This window comes from Nansenia antarctica, assembly GCF_963989245.1.
Source record: "Nansenia antarctica genome assembly, chromosome: 18".
NCBI lineage: Eukaryota > Metazoa > Chordata > Actinopteri > Argentiniformes > Microstomatidae > Nansenia > Nansenia antarctica.
In genome coordinates, this window is record NC_137691.1 from 10,016,828 (window position 1) to 10,039,378 (window position 22,551).

The following is a 22,551-nucleotide window of genomic DNA, read 5'->3' on the forward strand; positions in this document are numbered from 1 at the left end:
GGCTGTGTAAATGATTGAGTACTTATATGACAATTGCAGGATTCAAGATTGTTTTTACAGGCTAAGGCCATGCAAACTTGATTCATTGTTTAACAGATTTCATTATCAGAAAAGAATAACTACAAAAGAATATAATTTAATTTGGGGGTCATAATGTGTGTGATTGCCTCCTTCACCCATACTTTGTGCCAGCCTGATCAGAAACCATTCCATTTAAAAACAGGGCATCCATTAAACAATTAATGAAACGTCATAATGGGTAATAAACTAATAAAAATAATAAAAATGATTACGTATGGGTAATAAACTATACAAGTTTGCAGTCCTTTATATACAGTATAGACACACGTGTGTGTGTGTGTGTGTGTGTGTGTGTGTGTGTGTGTGTGTGTGTGTGTGTGTGTGTGTGTGCGTGTGTGTGTGTGTGTGTGTGTGTGTGTGTGTGTGTGTGTGTGTGAGTGAGTGTGTGTGTGTGTGTGCGTGTGTGTGTGTGTGTATATATATATATGTATATATAAAGGACTACTGAAAGTGTGACATAACTCTTTTGAAAATGAAACCAAAAAAGAGGGGGCTGGACAAAATCCTCTGCTCCACCTCTCTTCTTCTTTATAATCCTCACACATATACGGACATGCCCTCTCTCATGTTATGATTTATGATCTCTGTACACTGCAGAACAACGCCAACTTGGAACTATACAGCATCAACAAGGTAATATTTACTTAAGAGCTGTGTCTTAAGACTTTCAACAAAAAACTCAAGACAGTTGAAGTGATTTTTCTTCCTTTTACATTTTCTCTCTCACTTAGACAAGCTGACTAGCAAGCATGTCTGTTGGAGGTTTAAACATGAGTCATTTCCTGCGTGTTGCAATATGGAAATAAGAGCCAAACCACACTATAGGTTTCATTGCAGTCCAAGTGCTATTTCTTGCCAACAGGCAAAGACTAAATCTAATTTACTGTATCTGGAGCAGTTCATGGGTAGAATGAATTTTTGATAGCGATGGACTTATTTGAGGAACCAAGAAGTTGAGTTGATATGCAGGGTACGTCATTCAATATAACATTATTCTTGAGTTCTCTCTCATTTGATTTTTTTTTTATCAATTTATGAATTTTTGTTAAATATGTGTGACGAATGCCCAACATAGACAATGTACAAACTTTAGTCCCATACCTAGGAATTGGGATTTAACTTACTGTCCGTTAGAGAAGCTGTGTAATCAAATTCTCTGCACTCATACATTTTTGCCTTAAAAGTGTCCAATTCCCAGTTGCAGCAGTGTTTTGTTGTTTGCTTTGAGAGAACAAAGTGTGTTTGGGAAATGGCCAATGTCCATACATGGAAGTTGGAGGGACAGAGGCTGTTCATTCTGTAAACTTTAAGAGAAAACTGCATGCGGTCAAAGGTTTATACTTCACTTGTCATGGTAATGTTCAACGTTCAAAAAACTGTAACAGATAATGTAAACAGAAAACATTAAAAGGGACACTCATAGATATAATAACTTTTATGTCCTCTATGGGAACACTACACTCATCAGTTGTCAGATGCTTTCAGTCCTCAAGGGTATGCTAATGTCAGTCCCATGCCATGGTCGTGTAGAATCAGCCATATGCTTTAACCAGATGAATGGACATGGCTACCGTTGCCACAGGAAAGTGGCACAGAAAGTTAGAGCCTCGGTTAAATGTCTCTCACCCAAGATGGCAGTGCCCCCAATCACTGTACGACAGAGGAAAACCACCAGCTTGTCTGGTCAATTGATCTTGCCTATAATTAAGTGGTTTTATTGGAGTACAATACATGGAGGTTAATGTTTCCCCCAATCATTACCCTGTGGGCATTTGGGTCCCCTTAGACCAGAGGGAGGAGTGCCCCTGTACTGGCTCTCCAACACCCCCCCCATCATCCTAGTATCTTTCCAATTAGCTTCACAGTAATTAATTTAGAGTAAAACTTATACTCAGAAGAGACTGCATGGCTTGCTACAAATCCATTCTTCAGATTCTTAAGAGGATGGTTATCTAGGCGCTACACAAGGCAGGAAGCAGAGCGGGGAGATACGCATCATTATGTTGTCCTGCCCTTTTGCCTGCTGATGTACAGCCCCATGTTTACAGTAACGCTGCAGATCCATCCAGCCACCAACCTACAGCTGTAATTTGAAATATGGAAATATGGACTCCTTGACTGACCGATCAATGAGGCAAGAAATGACCTAATTCTTCTATGTTAACTTTGATGTAACATTACTTAGATAGAAAACATACATGTCATAAGACATATTCAAATAAAAACTCTCCAAGCCCAGGCCTCGCCCAATTTTGTATTATTGCCGAAATTACCTCATTCATTTGGGTGTCAATAAAGGAGGTTCACATAGAAAGAGGAGTGGTGTGCATAGTAACTTGGAAGTGTGTTGAACCTGTTGATCAACCTTACTGAAACTTGAAACTTACTGCCTGCAACCACACGTACAGTATGCAATAATCTTAGATTACAATCTTAGATGGTCTGGCTATTTTGATCTTTTTTGTATTATTATATATATAAATTTTTTTTTTATGTAGTCCTTCTCTGTGTAATATCATCTGATAAATATGCCTTTTTTATGTTATAAAGTTTACAAAATAGCAACTTTAGAACCGTGGCTTTTTTACGAAACTAATGTTATCTTGTTCCTTTTTCTTGTCTAAAAAGTTACTCAGTAGTTCCACAGATATTACAGGGAAGTTCCATCCACTCTATACCCACAATACAACCTATATGCTCTTAAATTAGGACCCCAACATTCTCAGAGATATCTAAGCCATAATGCCATACTAAACACTACACATTTCCAAAGTTCATAATCATACTGTCTGTACGCCTATGATTTATAATGCATAGAAAAACTCATGCAAACGTGGAACATACATACGCCTTTGCATCGAGTATGCAAACTAGGTCGGTAAAACAACCAATGCAATGCATGCAAATTGATGTCGTATGTATGCATAAGTGGAATATGAGACAGTAACCTGCACGTGCACGAGCGAAAAAGTTGAGACACAGCGCGTGCACATACGCACGCACATACGAACACACGCACGCACGTGCACGAGCGCGGAGGCAGGCAGGGGCACGGCAGGGAGAGATCATGTCGCTTTACACAGAACAGTTACTCACTCCTACACGATGTAAGTAAGTCCGTCTACTTTTTAACGATGTTATTACTTACGCTTATTATTACCACTAGGCTTTGTTTAGATAGTTCAACTTCAGAGATCTAAAGGAAATCGGGAGCGAGTGAATAGATTGTTCACAGGAGGAGTAGCTAAGCTAACTAACCAATTTAGTGAGTGAACTCAGTCGAATCGTGACTGTTTCAGCCCTCTCCCAGATACTTGGCTTTGAAAGATGGAAACCCCCCATATCATGTGTTTTTAGGGGTCTTTTAGGGGTTTTGCATCGTAACATAGCCCTAGTCAGATCAACCTGAGAAGGTTTGGGGGTCTTAACTTCCACCATACTACATAAAGAGTTGGGGGCAGAAAGTTTGGAGGGGGCGTGGGGGACGGGGGGGCAGGGGGCTGTAACTCTACTCTTTTTAAAAATATGTATTTATTTATTTCTTGAAAATGCTCTAGTTAGTTAGTTAGTAGAAGCGAATGCACCCGAAATCTGTGATAGGGACTCTAGTGAGTTATCTAAAAATAAGATGGAACTATTCTATCATTTCATGTGTTCACTATAGCGGTAACTATTCTATCATGTGTTTATATACGTAACATAATGCCAGAAAGCCTGTCATCCTGTATTTTAGCACAAACGCAAACACAAACCTTAGAAAAAGCCTTTTTTGGGGGGGAGTTAGAATGTAAGGGAACATAGTTTACTGTTTACTAACTATTGCATGTCAATTAATATAAGGATGCTTTCTCTGGATATTCTGCCTTTTTAATAGAGATAAGTGTGTGGTCCTAAATGGACATTGGGCCATGTAATAATAATAATAATAATAATAATAATAATAATAATAATACATTTTATTTATGGGTGCCTTTCAAGGCTCTCAATGACACCTTACAAGACAGTTAAAACCACATATCAAAACATTATAAAATCAACAAAGCAAAGTCGGATAAAAAAACATGTCAGATATAACTAACAAACAAAATACAGCAGGTCAAACCTGCACCGTGCCATTGTGAAAAGGTGTGTTTTAAGACTGGATTTTGAAAGTGGAGAGAGTGTCAAGTGTACGAGGTGGCAGAGAGTTCCACAGGCGTGGGTGCAGAACGGCTCTACATCCCATTAGTGAGCAGGAGGACAGAAGGTGTGACAAGTTGGTTGGCAGAGGAGGATCTGAGACTACGGGAGGGAGTCAGTGTGAGTGAGAAGGAGTTCAGAGAGATATGAAGGTGCTAGGTTATGGAGAGCCATAAAGGTGAGAAGGAAAATCTTTCAAATGAATACAGAATTTAATGGGGAGCCAATGTAGGCCTAGTTGTTGGAGAACTGGAGTGATATGGTCAATGGAAGGAGTTCTGGTAATGATTACGTGCAGCTGAGTTCTGGACCAGTTGGAGTTTATGGAGACATTTGTGTGGAAGGCCAAAGAGGATGGCATTGCAGTAGTCTATACAGGATGTGACCAGGGCCGTTGCTGGTGGGTGTAAGTGATGATGTGTCCAGGATGACACCCAGACTCTTAACCTGAGGGGAAGGGGAGACTGTGTATTTGTCAGGGAGAAGCTGTGAGGTTTAGCCAAGGTGGATTTAGTGCCAACTAGGGATGGACGGTTTTACATTTTTTAACTCGAGGAACCGTTAACGAAAATAACCGTGTTTTTTCCGGGTTAACCGGGATTCAAAATGACATTGTTGAGCTGCCAATTTCAAATAACGGAGCCCTATACTATACTACTATTCATAAATAATCATACAAAACATCATATTTACATAAGCAGTGCAGAGGCAACTTCAAAGAGACAAAGCAGAGATTCCTTAATTGACAGCATGGAGACAACACAGTACCGCGAGTCTGCCCAACCAGGATAATGACAGCATGGAAACAACACAGCACCGACAGTCTGCCCAACCAGGATAATGACAGCATGGAGAGAACACAGCACAGAGAGTCTGCCCAACCAGGATAATGACAGCATGGAGAAAACACAGCACCGACAGTCTGCCCAACCAGGATAATGACAGCATGGAGAGAACACAGCACCGACAGTCTGCCCAACCAGCATAATGACAGCATGGAGAGAACACAGCACTGAGAGTCTGCCCAACCAGGATAATGACAGCATGGAGAGAACACAGCACCGACAGTCTGCCCAACCAGCATAATGACAGCATGGAGAAAACACAGCACCGACAGTCTGACCAACCAGCATAATGCCAGCACTCCAAAACTGACTCAACCGGTAATCAATCAGCCAAAGCAGTGAATATGCAAGCCATATTCCATCCATTAATACACAGCTTAATGCGCACACACCGGTAAGCCTACCTGGCTTCTGTGATTGGCTGCGAGTCCCGAAGTAGCCTAGTAATAGTTGGCAAGTTCTGTGATTTATCTCCGATGGTCACTTAGTTGGTCTCCTTCCTTATGATCCTTCATTCAATGCGCCATCCGATGTTATTGCGCAAGCTTTGGGTCTTTCATAGACCTTCTTCAGGCATACGCACTACCAAAAACGTGTATTGTATCCTACAGACCGTTGCGGTCTGCAATGTACCCCATCACAGTGGGCCTGAAAGTTGCATCAAGATTTAGTCTGTAAGGCTGTTCTAGGTTTTTTTGCCAGAAAAACAAGTTTGTTCACCTTTTCAGTCTTTTTTTAAAGAAGCATCTCGTTTCCCTAACAGTGTTGCCAGATGGGATTGATTTCCAGCCCAACCACAGTCTAAAAACCACCCAGTGTGATCATAAGCAATAATAATAATAATAATAATAATAACTTTTATTTGTATAGCACTTTTCCTGCAAACGTTGCAGCTCAAAGTGCTCAAATATAAAAATAAATAAATACAAAAATAAGTAGCCCAATTGGGAGGGAATCCGCCCAATCAGGCAACACTGTTCCCTAACTCTCAGTTCTGAGGAGAAGCTTTTTAGACAGTTAATTTATTGACAAATTACATTGTTTACAAAAATCACTTTCATAGCATCTTCAACCACACACTCGGCCTTTATTATATACAGCAATTGATGACGTTGTGATTAAATGTAAAAAAATAATTTTGGGGATCCCTGGGGAACACCAGTGGTGACGGGAGTGAGCTGTGATTTTAGATTTTTGAGCTGGACAAACTAAGTGCAGCCAGAGAGTTATGACGTAAACCAGTCATGGGGGGGTGCCAGTGATTCCAATGGAGGCTAATCTATCGAGGAGGATGTTATGTGAGATGGTATCAAAGGCGGCGGACAGTTCGAGAAGCACAAGTATGGTTAAGAGCCCAGAATCGGCTGCCTGCCATTAGTAAATCATTCGTGATTTTCACCATAGCCGTCTCTGTACTGTGAAAAGAGCGAAAACCAGACTGGAATTGCTCAAACAGATTGTTGTTGGTCAAGTAGCCATGTACCTGAGCGGCAACCGTTTTTTTTAAAGCCCCGACACCAAGGAAGAGCAGGAGAAAAAGCACTGCCTTGGCTTGAATCTACCAACTCAAGCCTTCTTGGATAACAAATCCACTCACTTTATTTAAGTATTGAAGACAGCTGTTCTCAGGAAGGAAAGAAACAGATGTTCTGATGTCGCTAGATCCAAATCTGTCTACACACACGATGGTCCTCTTTAGAGGAATACTCAATGTCAATGGAAACTAGAGATGTGCGTGATAACCACATGAGGAGTGACTCTACTGTCTCACATGTCGACCCAAGATGGCTCCTCTCTACCATATAGTCATAGTCAGTGACTAGCAGCTGTTTTCCATTCCGGGTTGACTCCAAAACACGGAGGGGGGAGGGGGGGGTGGTGGTGAAGGGCGTGGATGTTTCCATTTTGAGTGGTGTGAAAGGGAGGGCATTACTGCAGTAGGAGGAAGTGTGTGTGTGTGTGTGTGTCTGTGTGTGTGTGTGTGTGTGTGTTTACACTCAAAAGATAACTCTCCCAGTCTGTCACTCTTCTTCAACGGACACATAACCCCCTGATAAGCTGGCCAGAACACAGCGACAAACCCTAACACTCGCCTAACACTCTAACCCTAACACACTAAACACAGGAACAAAATCTAACACTCTAACCCTAACACACGAACACAGGAACAAACCCTAACACTCACCTAACACTGCTAACCCTAACACACTAACAAACCCTAACACTCCTACCCCTAACACACTACTACCCACTCCAAACACTACTAACAGTCTTATTCCAACTCCTCTATAAAATCATTTGTTGTTACTTATTCCATTCCCCAGCTCTTTAATTTTTCTGTCGATTTTTGGTTATTTGTGAACTTCTCTTCAGCCTACTTGGTTCTGGTCACTACAATTTGACAATCCTGACTATAAAGTAGTACTGAAGAGACTGACCCGCCGTTACTCAGGTCTAGTGGCCCGCCCATGTCTAGAGACATTAGCACTCGATCCTCAGAGTGGGAGCAGGCTAAGAATGTACCTTTCATCTTTATTGGGACAGTTCCTTCAAGTGGGGAGGGTAATTAAAGAATAATGAAGTGATGACAGATGAGTGTGTGGCCTACCTACAGTTAGTTAAAGATGATTGCAACATTGTTGACAATGTTGATGTTCCGACTTGTTGTTACTTGATACAGGGTGGGGTTTTTACTTTTCGCAAGATTGGCCCTCTTACCCCATGATCCACAACCTCCCACAACAGCTTCTCTATGGTCCGGTTGTTGTTAAACCTCCTTATGAAAGCTCTCGCTCCAACACAGTCCTCAATCTTACAAATATGCATGCCGTTGCAGATTATCCATGGTCAGAAGTGTAATCAAGATATCCCCTAATCTACCACTACTTTAAACATACTTGTGTGGTCCTCTGTGGCTCAGATGATCCTCTGTTGTGGCTCAGTTGATAGAGCATGACACTTAACAACGCTTAGGTTGGGGGTTCGATTCCTGCTGGGACCATATATACTGACACGTGTGTGTACTCACTGCAATGTAATTTGCTTTGGATAAAAGCGTCAGCTAAATGGCATATATTATATTATGTTTGGGCAGATAAGTGCAACAACTCTGCTGTGTGTGTGTGTGTGTGTGTGTGTGTGTGTGTGTGTGTGTGCGTGTGCGTGTGTGTGTGTGTGTTCTCGATCACCTGCCACCGTTGGGTAATTCACGGTTTCCTGCTGTCGTTTGATTGAATAATGAATGTGAGTGTGTGGGCCTGGGAACCCTGACGGGGTGGGTTTTGCTGACTGGTGGAGGCTGCGGTAGGAGTGGGGAGACAGACGGAGACACACACACACACACACACACACACACACACAGGGAGGGACACAGGCAGCGGACCCAACCTAACAGCTCTTCCTCTCTGAATCATCTGATCCCTGGGAATTCTCCCCTCTCTGACCTCCTCCTCTCTGACCTCCTCCTGCATCCCTCACCCTCTCCTCCATCCCACTCTCTCACCCCCACCTCCCTCCATCTTACACTACTTCCTGTTACACCCTCTCCTCTCTCACCCCCTCCCTTGGCTCCAACATTCCCTAGTTGGCCTGCATACAGTAGCTTACAGCGCTAGTACAGTTAGCCTGTGTACAGTAGCTTACAGCGCTAGTAGAGTTAGCCCTGGCATGTACAGTAGTTTACAGTAAGTAAGTAAAGCTTTATTTATATAGCACCTTTCATACAAGAAATGCAGCTCAAAGTGCTTTACAACAGGAATAAGAACATAAAGTGAATATAAAAACATATATAAAAACATATACAAGCATAGAATGAATATAAAAGCAGGGGAAAACAGTAAAAAGAAAAGGTAAAGATCTAACTTTCCATATCCCTTTCATCTCCCTACCTTACACAGTCTTTCTGTACTTCTCACTGGCTTTCCACCAGCACCACAAACATCAGTTTTTGGAAAAGGTCTGTCTCAGTCTCTGTGTACGTTCTCAGTCTCTGTGGACGTTCTCAGCACAAGTAGAGTTAGCCTGTATACAGTAGCTTACAGCGCTAGTAGAGTTAGCCTGTGTACAGGAACGTACAGTGCTAGTAGAGTTAACGTATTTACAGTAGCTTACAGTGCTAGTACGGTTAGCCTGAGGCAAGGTAAGGAGTCTCTGTTGTTAACACCAGTAGGTGTATACATCAGGACTAGTATATGACTCCTAGTCCTAACATCAGGAGGAGTATAGGACTGTTGACAGTAACAACAGGGGGGGAAATGAGTGTCTGATAAGGCTGCTGACTCCACTGGCACAGACTGGCCTGCCTGGCCAAGGGAGCATGCAGAGATTCAGTCACAAGTTGAACTGGCTCCAGAGACAGCAGCCAGAGGGGAGGCAGCAGCACGGCTGTCTTATTGCGATGCGAGGGATTGTGTGTCTCTGGTACCACAGAGTCTGGGCCCAGGGGCAGGAGGACTTCAGTGTAGTGATTTCCAGCCACGGGATGGGCTGCCAACACTGCTGTGGGAGTTGGTATGTTTGATCAGGTACTTCATAGCACGCACGCACGCACGCTCACACGCACACACAGCCTGCCTGATCCTGAGGCTGTTGATCAGAGCTAGGCTTCAGACAATATGGAGTGAGCGAGCGAGTGTGTGTGTCCTGATGGATATTGATGGTGCTACACACAGGCTGTGTGTTGTGTTGTGTTAGCCACAGGATCCCCGCTGTGACTATTCCTAAAAGATTGTGATGCAGAGAGAGCAGGTGGTAGGAAGGGTGGAGTACTGTAGTCGTATTTTTGCTGTCCCCCCCTATGATGCTTGATCCTGCTTGATCCAGGCCTATTGCAGCTTTTTGTACCTCTGATTTTTGAAAATAGACATGGGTCATTGAAAGTGCTTGAATTCTCTCTCTCTCTCCAAAAAAATATATATTCAAAAATGTTTTACTTGTCAACTAGTTCTGTCTCAAACTATGCCGTGTTGGGTCCTTGAATTTGAGGGAATTGAGTCTTGAAAGTCCTTGAAAGGTGCTTGAAAGGTGCTTGAATTTGATGTTTCAGAAGGTGTGGGAACCCTGTATTTATTACAAACTGAGCACATGGACAGGAACGAAACTGCTCAGGAATGTGACCATAAAGCTTGGGGAGACTTACAAAAATCTACGAAGTTGAATGGTGGAGAGGAAAAAGCACAGTCGATTGGACAACATCATCTCAGTTACAGATAAAATTGGTCTATAACCAAGTGGCCGAGAATAAAAAATGATCTATCATATCCATAATTGTGTTTGCAACAATGAATTCAAGTGATACAGCAAAGAAAGTGGCTGGAAATGTTTATTTGGTTTTACTACAAACTACAAAGCATTAGGCTATGTTTAGTGCAAATCCAACACGTGCAATGCAGTTTCCGCACCATCCCTCATGTGAAAAATAGTGGTAGCTGCATCCTGTTATGGGTACGGTATGTTTGTCACCGGCAGGGACTGGGGAGTTTGTCAGGAGCAAGAGAAAATGATAATTATTAATTATATTAACGTTTTCTGCGGTGGTAGTGCCTAACCTACACATTGTGTAATTGATTCCTATGCAAATCAGAGACCCTATAAAAACTAATATATTAATTCCAAAATTACATAAACTATTATCCTTGCATTTAAATGGACTTAATTCAACTTATTGAGTGATTTGTTGATGACATTTTAGCATTTTAGCTAAATTTCAATAAAAACTGGAAAAATGTATAGTGTTGTGTACACCGGTAGTGTGTATATATACACTCACTAAGCACTTTATTTGGAACTAAATGTGTGTGTGTGTGTGTGTGTGTGTGTGTGTGTGTGTGTGTGTGTGTGTGTGTGTGTGCGTGCACCCACCCACCCCCTGCAGGAGCCAGAGACCGTGCAGCACATGCAGACCATCGCTCTGGAGAGGAACATGAGGACGTTCCACCAATGACAGCCCTTAATTTGGCCTGACAGGAAGTTAAGAAATCAAAGGCTGTTTTTTTTCCCCCCCCTCCTGCCTTTTTCATTTCCTTGCCTATGGCCTTGAGCAGCAGAGTCAGGCAGACTCTCCTGGGAGCACTCTCCTCTCGTAGCCATAGTCAGTCACTATTGCGTGAGCAGACCAGCATGGCCGCATAGGATCCAACTGGACTGGGACAGCTCTGCTAACAGAAACTCAGGTATCCTTTTCTTGTACAGTGAAGTTCTGTGAGTTCAGAAGTCTCCCTTAACCTCTGGCTGGAACAGAGGCGAGGTGTACATTTAGAAGGAAGAGGCCCGACAGTATGTATTAGATTAGGCTGCTTCTGTGTCCGGCGTGACTCCTGAGGGTATACTTGAAACACCGCAACAAGCCTCTCAACTCTTACCACTGAAACCCTGGGTCCCTGGCTCTGCCACCGGGCAGTTCTGTTGTCCCAACAACCATGCTCTTCAAGAAGAAGTTGTGCCTGATGGCGTTGTTCGGAGGCATCCTCTTCGTCATGATCGCCACCCACACCATCCAGAAGGGCAGCATCCTGTCCCTGTCTCTGTCTCTGACGGAGGGCCACGCCACCACCAGGACTGTGCCGGGGCCCGGCGCCGACCCGACGCGAGCGCCACCCCCGCCCAGCACCGCGCTGCCCAGCCCGGGCACCAAGGTTTGCGGATGTAAGTCGTGCGTAGCGAACACGGGGACCTCGGAGTGGTTCGGCCAGCACTACGACCCCCAGCAGCAACCCTTCCTCTCGGACAAAGACAACAACATGGACCCCCTCGCACTGAAGTGGTGGCTGGTAAGAACAGGACTTCCCTTATTAAAGAGCATTATTATATCATCACTAACACTACAGAGTCATCACACCAGGGGAGGACACGCTCATTGTAACGCATGGAATGGAATGAGGATCGGTAGATGGTTGATAACGTTCCATAGTCCATTCCATGTATTACAATGAGCCCGTTCTCTGACTCCTACCTCCACCAGCCTCCACTGCGTCATGACTGGCACGGTGGTGTAAGAGCACTGTTTATTATGAGGAGAGTTCAAGTTCTTGAAGATGTATATTCATGCTGTTAAGTTGTTCCTTAAGACATTAATCACTACTGCTACATTAGTAATATGCTATTACTCACGTAATGTAACCGCAAGTACCGTAATGCTAGGCTGATGATATTCCTCAGTTGTAAAAGTCAGCAATACTAAGATGAATAGGCAGTCATTCTTTGAAGATGTACAAGTCAAGTAGAGATAAAGCCAGAAAAGCGTCGGTACGGAAACCAAAACAAAGTAAATATCGGTGTAATTATTGATATAGAACATCGGTAAATGGATGGGATGAACTGTTTTATTATTTGCTGCAATGCGCCATCATTAAAACAATAAGAGAATGTTTTTGGCTGGCGACAGTTCCAAACCTTTAATTGCCATGTTAAAGATAACATGTTGACTCATCGGTTTAATCCTATTGGGGACTTTCCTTCCCTATGGATTCCCATGCTGTGAACAACATCATCAAGGTTTCCACTTTACTTCTTCTTGTAGCGTGGCACACGGAGAACATCTGGAAAAATACAGACACAGCAAAAAATTACAAGTGCTCTCTTACACTACCATCATGGCCTGGCCAAATGTACAGTAATTAAAACCTGCTGCGCTATATTCCATGCTCTGTAATCGTCAGGGTGATTACATTCATAAGGGGAATGAGCAGAGATGGAGAACTCCAGCCCCAGTCAACCCTGCTCTGCTCTCGAAGCATGCGTTTCAATACACTTTAATTGAACGTAATTAGAGGCTTTCAGGTTTTGAAAGCAACACTGTTAGTGGGCTAAGATAAGCTCTGCTCTGTGATAGCTCCCATGGCACTAAGAAGCGTGCGTGTGTGTTTGTGTGTGTGTGTGTGTCCCATGGCACTAAAAAGTGTGTGTGTGTGTGTGTGTGTGTGTGTGTGTGTGTGTGCGTGCCAAAACAAGGTAACAAGATAACCACAACAAAGCGAGAAGGTCATGAAGGGGGACATTTAACATTTGGCCTCTGCGGGGGAACTCCAGCATGTCTGTGTAACTGAGCTTCAGGAAGGGCCAGCCTGTAACGTTTCAAATATATTTAATGATTATCTTAAGACAACATGCCCACAAAAAAAACAAGCCACAGCGATGTTCTGGCCCAAGCTTTCCTCAGTGTGTGCAGGTTGGAGCTGCCAGATTTTTTTTAGGCTGCTGCATTCAAGTGCTTCTCTGGCAGAACTCCTGTTACTTTGAGTGTTTCCTATTCATAGCTATCTCAGAATCAGCCAATAGGATGCTCTACGCATTAGGAGTGCAACGGTTCAGTCGGCTCATGGTTCGGTATGAACCTCGGTTGGTTTTTGGGTCACGGTTTCTGTGTTTTGTGCGTGAGGAGGAAAAAATATGCTACTATTTATATACAAACTGTTACTTTAATTTATTTAGCTTATACTTATGGAACTTTAACATTCAGACACATTCCAGAATATGACTGGTATATTATAATATAAAGTTTAATATAAAAAATATAAATATATATCAACAAAAAACACATTGTTGCCATAGCATTTCTTATTCTTAGCTACTAGGCCTACTATTCAAAAATAGTATACAAACTTAACAATGAACATTTCCCTTTAGGCTTTGCAGCGTTCTAACGACGATCATACGATAGAAGACGTGACTGAGAAGTTGTTCCAGGTCATCTCTCCCCCTACCACGGACGTGCGACCCAGACCAGGCCAGTGCAGGACGTGTGCCGTGGTGGGGAACTCTGGGAACCTGTTGGGGTCACACAACGGCCCACTGATAGACTCTCACACCAGTGTCATACGGTATGCCAAGTTTTTTTTTATGTTGTGTTTTTTTTTGGTAATCAATTATTTATTTTTCCTTATCTTACCCCCCTCCCCCCACTAGAAACACATGAGTAACCCCCCCCCACCCCATAGTTCTTCTTTTATGTTATGTTTTAAGAAGCCCTCATGTTTAGTATTTGGTTAACAATCCTTTGCATGCAATAACTGCCTGAAGTCTGCGACCCATTGACAAGACGCTGGCGACCGTTTCAAGAGTTTCAAGAGTCTTGCCTATGTGTCTCCGAATGTGTAGCAACCTTTTCATCTACAAGCAAAAGCATGTGATAGCTTAGAATCTGGACGTTCTGCTGAGACTTGACAAGTCAAAACGCTATGGAATGCCTTGCAACTGCTGTTGTATGTTAAGTGCTTCGTGTATTTTATGTGTTCCATGTACTTTCATGTACGGTGTAGCTTACTAAAGTGTGCCTTTCCACTTATATTTGTGAAACTATGAAGTAGCCTTAAATCTGTTGCGACTGTGCTTTCATGGTGTTCGACATGAATCTATTGTAGTAGTATAGTATAGGGCTCCATTATTCGAAATTGCCGGCTCAACAATGTCATTTTTAATTCCGCGGTTAACCGAAAAACCGTGGTTATGTTCGTTAGCGTTTTTTCGGTTTAAAAAATTGATAACCGTCCATCTCTAACCAGTGCATATCATCACATTGAGGCAAATAGGATGAATGAGAGTATCAACAAATTAAACAATTTAATAGTTTCAAGGAAACATACAAAACAAATAACGTGAATGAATGGAAGTTTTACCATAAGTCATCAACAATAGAAGATCAGAGACATTGAAGGGAGAAGCCTATCAGCCTATACTATATAGATTACACTAGCATAGGAAATGACAATGAAGTGTTATCAAGGCAAGGCGCGATGTCCTCAGGACCTCTACCTGGTGTGTTCATTCAACTTTCAATATTTCGGGCTCAGAGAAGGGGGCATTTATCACCATTGACTAATAGAAGATAACTGTCATTGTATCAGCCATATATAAACACAGCAATAGTAAGATAGTGTTCTGTTCCCACACACTAGCACATGACTGTCTCCACCAAATCAGTCTGCACACACACACCTCGCTTTACAGGCTGGTCAGGAGCCAATTCTCTCTCTCTCTCTCTGCGTCAAGGATGAACAAGGCCACTACCGCCGGGTTCGAGGGGGACGTAGGGAACAAAACGACGCACCACTTCATGTACCCCGAGAGTGCCGTGGACATCGCTCCTGGGGTCCACATGGTCCTGCTGCCTTTCAAACTCCGTGACCTGCAGTGGCTGGCCAGCGCTCTGTCCACGGGAGAGATCAAAACGTACGTCCATCCTCCTATTCCACTCGGCTACTAGCTCCTGTGTAGTGTGGGTCTGACTAGTATATCACTGGTTAACTCCCTAGTTAACTCTTCATCCCCAGGGCCTGGCCAGTAGCTGGTCAACACTGTTTTTTACAGTGGATGTTCCTGGGTTTTATTGACTAGTTGCAGGAGGTAGGTTAACTTGTGTGTTCCTTCTCTGTTTTTACAGTACATATATGAGGGTGAAAGACCGAGTACAAGCTGACAAAGACAAGGTAAGGTTTATTATGGTGAATAAAAACCCATTCAATCAATTGCCAATTGGACATGAAATCATGTTACAACGTTTTGCCCTTTGCCCCCCTCATCAGGTAATAGTGGTGAATCCGGCGTTCTTTAAGTACACCCACGAGCGCTGGACAGAGCGTCACGGCAGATACCCGTCCACTGGCATGCTGACCATCATCTTCGCTCTCCACATCTGTGATGAGGTGAGATGAGAGCGCTGCATCAGGGTATATACAGGAATCTTGAGGTTAATTTCAATACCTTTCTAAAGGCCAATGCACACAGCGTGCGATTTCTGTTGCGCGTCAACATTCCATTTTGAAGTTTGAATGGAAGTCTATGAGAACATCGCATCTCAACACACACGGCCCCGATTTTAATCGCACGGCGAAAATTCGATTCCATTCATTTTGAATGGGACAAAGCACACGGCGTGCGAGTTTTGTCGCACTGTCAAATTTTGCAAATGTTAGCTTCAAAATGAATGGAATCGAATTTTCGCCGTGCGATTAAAATCGGGGCCGTGTGTGTTGAGATGCGATGTTCTCATAGACTTCCATTCAAACTTCAAAATGGAATGTTGACGCGCAACAGAAATCGCACGCTGTGTGCAGAGCCCTTAAGACTTTTTAAAGACCTTGTCAATATTTTTCCAGACCTCACCGCCACTTCGAGCTGTAACCCGTTTACATCAGTGACACCTTTAACTTAACAGTTTTAGTTTGCAATAGACTAGACCACTATCATACAACAGAATTTCCGGTTCATCTTTGTTTTTTAATAAAAACGAATAAATTCACAAACTTTTACTAAAAAATGTTAGGACTCAAACTCAGAAAGAGTCTAATTCAGAACCTCATAAAATCGTAATAAGACTTTTTAATACTTATTAAGGGTCTTGATTTCCCCAAAATTGATTTATCAACTTTTAATACTTTTCAAGACACCGCGGATACCTTGTGCATGTTCAGACTAGAGGTCTGCGCGGGAATGCTACGTGTGTCTGCCCGGCCCGGCCAGAACCCTATCTATGCCAAATAAAATCGTCCCCGAGCCCGGATCTGTTCATGGCGTCAGGCCCCGTCGGGCTTGCAGACCTCTAGTTCAGACACCCACAGCCTTAAATACTGTATCTGTTGGGTAGAACACTAATGCACATGTTTAAGGTACAAATAAATAATATGCAGTTGTCATAGCATTCGGCCCATGTACAACAATAGGCACCCTGTCACTGAAATTAGATAGTTGTTTTTTGTGTTACTGAGATTTCTGGATCAAAAGCAATTTCTGAATAAAAACAAATAAAACATAAAAGTTAGCCTGTTAGTAGCCTGCAGATTTCTAAATGATTCTGCCTGAGGGGCAGGTGTTGAATTCAGCTGTCGTTCCCCTTGTTCCCACAGGTGGCACAAAGCTGCGTTGTTCCTTTAATCATGTCTTTTTTTTTTTAAGTTATTTTTTCTGAGTGGGGCAGTCCCACTCATATTTTTCATTTTTATTGACAGTTACAGTGAAGATTTAGACAGGAAGGATGGGTGAGAGAGAGAGGAGGGATGACATGCAGGATATGTCCCCGGGCCGGAATCGAACCGGGGACCCTGCGGTTACATGGTCAGCGCTTAACCCGCTACGCCACCTAAGCGCCCCCTTTAATCATGTCTTGAGCAACTGCAACGTAGACAACTTTACATCAGCGCCTATGGTAGTTTATTCTACGCATGTTAATTGTTGCCTTCCCTCTGCTAGGTGTCTGTGTTTGGTTACGGGGCAGACCAGCAGGGGAACTGGCACCACTACTGGGAAGAAAACAAATATGCTGGGGCCTTCCGGAAGACCGGGGTGCACAACGCTGACTTTGAGACGCAGATCATCCGCATGCTGGACACAGAGGGCAAGATCGCCCTGCACGGCAGATGAGACTTGAGACCATCCCAGGTCATTTACACCGCAGTCCCGCTGCACAGACGATCTCACAGATCTCTCAACGCCTGGAGAAGTATATTGAAAACATAGGAAACGAAACACGCATGATTACAGCAATCTTCTAATCTGGGGATGTGCAACTGCAATGTAACAAAACCTGACCTGAGTTGTATGGTGGACAGGGGCCCAAGCTGTGAGAGGCCTGGGAGCTGCGGACATACGGAGGCCAGAGAGGGACATTTTAAACCTGTGATACGCCCTTGCTCTCTGCAACTACCACTGTGAGCTAAAACATATAACCAAAACCAGATACACAGAGTCCTCAGACCAAATGTGCAATTCAGATGATGTACTTTGAGCATGCACATAGTATGTGGACCCCCTTCAACTGCATCCACTAATAGGTCAAAGACATTTACGGGGAAGGAGAACATGTTGAAGGAAGGATGTGAAGTTTCTGAAGCCTGAGTCCACTTTATTGATTTCCTTCCCTGTTCTGAACGTGACATTGCTGCAACACACCGTAGTAGCCTTATACTGAAGAAGCCTGTTGAAAACACACAAACAGCATCATAAGGCGTAGAGAAACCCTGTTGAGAGGGGATAGAACCACAATAATTTTTACTCTTTTTTTTTTTACGAGGACTGACTAGGGCAATGTTTCAAGTCAACACTTTTAACAGTTTTAATGTCGTCTCTTCTCGAAAGTTGTATGCTGTATTCCATTTTACTCTACACCGTGATTGCTTTCACAATCACGTTTATTTGTATTTGGAAGGAAATTACCCCAGTTATGCTGTCCATTGTTACATTTAAACGAATCGTATCTTAATGTTTTAAAACATTTTGTCAAAATATTATATATAGTATATAGTATGGGGAGAAAACTAAGGGTACCTGACTGACCAGAAAAACTATATTTAATTTCAGAATTGGTAAACATGGGGTTCAGGTCAGTTTTTTTGACCTAGCAGAGCCGTCAATGGGAGGCTGGTCAGAAAGGTCCCTTTAATCCCTCCCAAAAGTAATACACCATTTTGGCAAAAATACACATTTGGGGGTGGGGTGGTTACACGTATTTGATATACAAAGATGGATAACCCTTAAAGGGCTCTGATAATATAGAGATTCCAGTTATGTTCCTTGTGGGAGAGTTTTTAATCACAATTTTTATGTGAATGTAGGACACTTTGTATGACACTCTGGACATTGCTTTTGCTCAGTGTCAAACATTCTAATTGAGTCAGTATGAGTTTATGATTAATCTAAGAGCACTGTGATGGATTAATTCTCACCCTTTAACATTCAAATAAATCCAAAAGCCCAAACCAACCAGTTAGGAGTTAATGCAGCTTTAATAATCATAATAACAATGTTGTCATTGCTATCTAACAAACATACTGTAGAAGAAGCTTGTTTCACAGTTGCCTCCTATTTGGAGTAAAACCTAACAAACCTAACCTATCAAATGTGTAGTAATCAGCTACCTATACAATACTACCAATAAAACATCAGAATCCATGAAGGCATTGGTAATGCTAAAATGTCATGTTATTTTATAAATACGAATAATAAACCACTGTCTGCTTACCTAACGTGGCTTAAGAAAATACCAAAAATGAAACCACTCTTCTTAAATCTCTGCAACAGATAACATCAGTCACATACAGAAGAACTATTCTCTAGCTAACCTCAGGCATTTCATTGTGCAAACCAGTAGAAAAATCAATCACTTGGAACGGTGGACAGTTAAAACGCCATCAACCTCTGTGCCATGGAACCTATCAAAACGATAGGACTCTAGTTTAAGTATCAATACTGTTGGACCAATGTATGACCCCCAAAGACTAGGACAACTCGCACTCAAACACACACATATACATTTAAATACAGGAATACTATTCAATTACATGAAGATACCTTATTAAAGCAAATGTGACAGAGAACATTATTTTTTTGAATGGTTCTCATCCTTGTTACTCGATGCACTTTCATACTATGTGCTTTGTGTTGAAAGATCTTAATGCTCACCGTGACAATGTGTAACCCTGTGTGATGTATCTGAACGTGTCATTGTGAAGCAGAGAGGGTGTGTATGTGGGACAGTTACTGTACGTGTGTGTGTGTGTGTGATTGTGTGTGTGTGCGCGTGCGCGTGCGTGCGTGTGTGTATGTATGCATGTTCAGTTGACTATGATCCAACTATGGTGTTGTTGTTTTAGTATAAAAGCATTTTGACCAATTACCATGTCTCCCTTTATTACATCACCTGTCGTGGCCATGAGGAGTCCATGTTGCGCTCTACTGACTGATCGCAACACGTATGAACATGTCCCCAATGTAGGCATTTGGCTCTGAGAAGTATGTGTCTTACATGTATTACTATTGGGAGGGTTTATGAAGGGCCGCAACTAGATTCTGCTTTTCATTGCATACACAACAACGAAGCCAATTGCGGCATATTTATGAAATAGCTGAGTGGCTACCGCAAATTAGTACAACCATAAACCATTGCAATTCCTTAACCCTCCGCCCATGAAACATCTGCTTTTCTGCGCTGACAAACTCCTAAACATCATGTTGGGGCTGGGGGATAGAACTACTAATATGTCAAGAATTTCTCTGGTCTCAGCATGACTATTCAAATGCTTCTTAAGTGCTGAACCAGGAAATCTGTTGCGACTATCTTCTCCCTCTGAAACAACAAATGCCTTTGCCACTGTGGATGAATGCTATTATTTTGCTGGTATTTTATTGCAAACACTTGATAAATCTGCCTTTGTATGAGTGACTGAGGTGCCTTGGCTTTAGCTCAGTGGGCTAACACAGTCTTCTAGTGCATGGGAGGTCTGTGTTGAAACCCAGACAGTCACGTGAGCAACAAACACAATTCATAGATCAGGGGAGTATTCCATCAATGTCACTAAAGGAAAATCCAGGCTTATTTTGCTTACATTTTGCTGGATTTTTTTTTAGAAATCTCGCAAGATTTATGAAAAATAAGTCTGGATTGTCCTTTAGCGATGTTGATGGAATACCCCCCAGCTTTGAGTATTAACATGCAACTTTTGTTCACTTGATCACTATTCAATCGTGGTATGGTGCGTCTGCACCTGGTATTAAAAATACAGAAATGTGTCTCTCTGTCCCGTGCCCACATCCTGTCTGCGTTTTCTGAATCCCCTACGTTATTTAAAGGCTGTATGCATGTGTCCACACAGAGCAGAGATCCAAACATAATAATAAACTGAATCCGTACTGGGAGCAAGTGGCCTGGCACTTTTTATGTTCCACAGTAATGCAGTTTTTTCTTTTTGTAACTACCTGCTTAATTTTTTATATTTTATACTACTTACTATATATTTATAGTAAGCAATCATATTTTCTGTAACAGGCACAATACTACCAAACTATATACAGCAGTACATTTGTCTGTGAAATTCTTACTTATCTTACTTACGTATCTTCTTATTTATCTTGTTTTCAAATAACAATTGTCTAACCTGCCATGCATATTGATGGTTATAGTTACTATTTACTGTGTTATTAGGAAATTAATGGTGGACTGAATATTTCATTAGATTATAAAGGACTGTTTTGATACACTAATTTGTGTTGTGTTATGTATTCTAACTTTTGAGAGTTACAGTGGGGTGCAAAAATTTGAGCACCCCTGGTTTAAATGTCTGTTACAATTAATCTCCAAGTGATTGAAAGCAAACCTGAACACTAAATGCTACAATGTTAAACATGACACCTTTCTGTGAATTTTAAAGTAAGGTTTCTTTTGACCGTATTTGCATTTTTCAGAGTTTTTAAATGATAAAAAAGGAAAAGGGCCCTGTGAAAAAGTTTGGGAACCCTTTTGGATTATTCTTTGTTACTTTTTGAGAAGATGATTACTAAGGCCCAGACCAGGTGATTTACTCATTAGGGCTTCAATGAGGTGAATATAATTCCAGGGTTGAACTATATATTCTGAAGTAACTCCATGCCTTCTTAAGTATCCGACTGCAGTGGCTGTTGTGTCTGGTGTTAAAAACCATGGATTCCTCTAAACAGTTGTCCAAGGATGACAGAATCAAGATAGTTCACTTCCACCATCAAGGAGAAGAAGGCTACAAAAAAACCTCTAGCAACGTTTCAAACTACCCATTTCCACTGTCAGAAACATCAGCAGAAAATGGAAATTAAATGGAACAATAGAACAATTTCAGATAGAATGGCCCGAGATCTGGTGAGAAATGCTCAGAAGAACCCACGCATCACTACAAAAGAGCTGCAAAAAAGAGAAGCAGACACCGGTCTAGTGTTTCACAGGACAACAATACAGCGTACTTTAAACAACAAAGAGAGTTGCCAGAAAGAAGCATTTCCTACAACCTCAACACAAAATTAAGCGTCTGAAGTATGCAAAAGAAAACCTTGAGAAACCTGAAGCCTATTGTTATAATGTGCCAATAGACTGACGAAACCAAAATTGAAACCCTAACCCGAAACCCGAACTTTTTGGCCACAACCAAAGAAGGAATGTTTGGAGAAGAAAGGGTGAAGCATGTGTAAAGAACACCTTGCCAACTGTTAAGCATGGGGGTGGATCCATTATGCTTTGGGGTTGCGTAGCAGCTGGGGACACCAGCAATATTGTGCGGGTGGAAGGAAGAATGGATTCCACCAAATATATAGACATTCTAGAGGCTAATGTTCGAAGGTCAGTCCAGAAATTGAAGTTGAAGAGAAGTTGGGTATTCCAGCAAGACAATGACCCGACACATACCTCAAAATCAACCATGAAGTACCTCCAGGAAAGACGAATGAAGATTTTGGAATGGCCATCACAGTCCCCAGACTTGAATATTATTGAACATCTGTGGAGAGATCGCAAACATGCGTACATGCAAGAAGGCCGAAGAATATTTCTGAGCTAGAGATGTTCTGCCAGGAGGAATGGGGAACAATTCCAAAAACAAGAATTGAAAGACTCTTAGCTGGCTACAGGAAGCGCTTGCAAGCTGTTATAGTTGCCCGAGGAGGAGTTACAAAGTACTAGCTGACAGGGTTCCCAACTTTTGCACAAAGCCTTTTTCCT

At 42.3% G+C, this 22,551-nt stretch overlaps 1 protein-coding gene across 1 annotated transcript; it reads left to right on the top strand.

Moving 5' to 3' along the window:
- The first annotated feature begins 636 nt into the window (after window positions 1–636).
- LOC308173332 (CMP-N-acetylneuraminate-beta-galactosamide-alpha-2,3-sialyltransferase 2-like) lies at window positions 637–20,043 on the top strand. Its single transcript, XM_080548342.1, has 7 exons — window positions 637–714; window positions 10,978–11,872; window positions 13,728–13,921; window positions 15,090–15,269; window positions 15,481–15,526; window positions 15,623–15,742; window positions 17,286–20,043. The coding sequence occupies exons 2-7, from the start codon at window positions 11,522–11,524 to the stop codon at window positions 17,454–17,456; spliced, it is 1,062 nt and encodes a 353-aa protein (XP_080404468.1). The 5' UTR covers window positions 637–714; window positions 10,978–11,521; the 3' UTR covers window positions 17,457–20,043.
- Window positions 20,044–22,551: the final 2,508 nt, after the last annotated feature.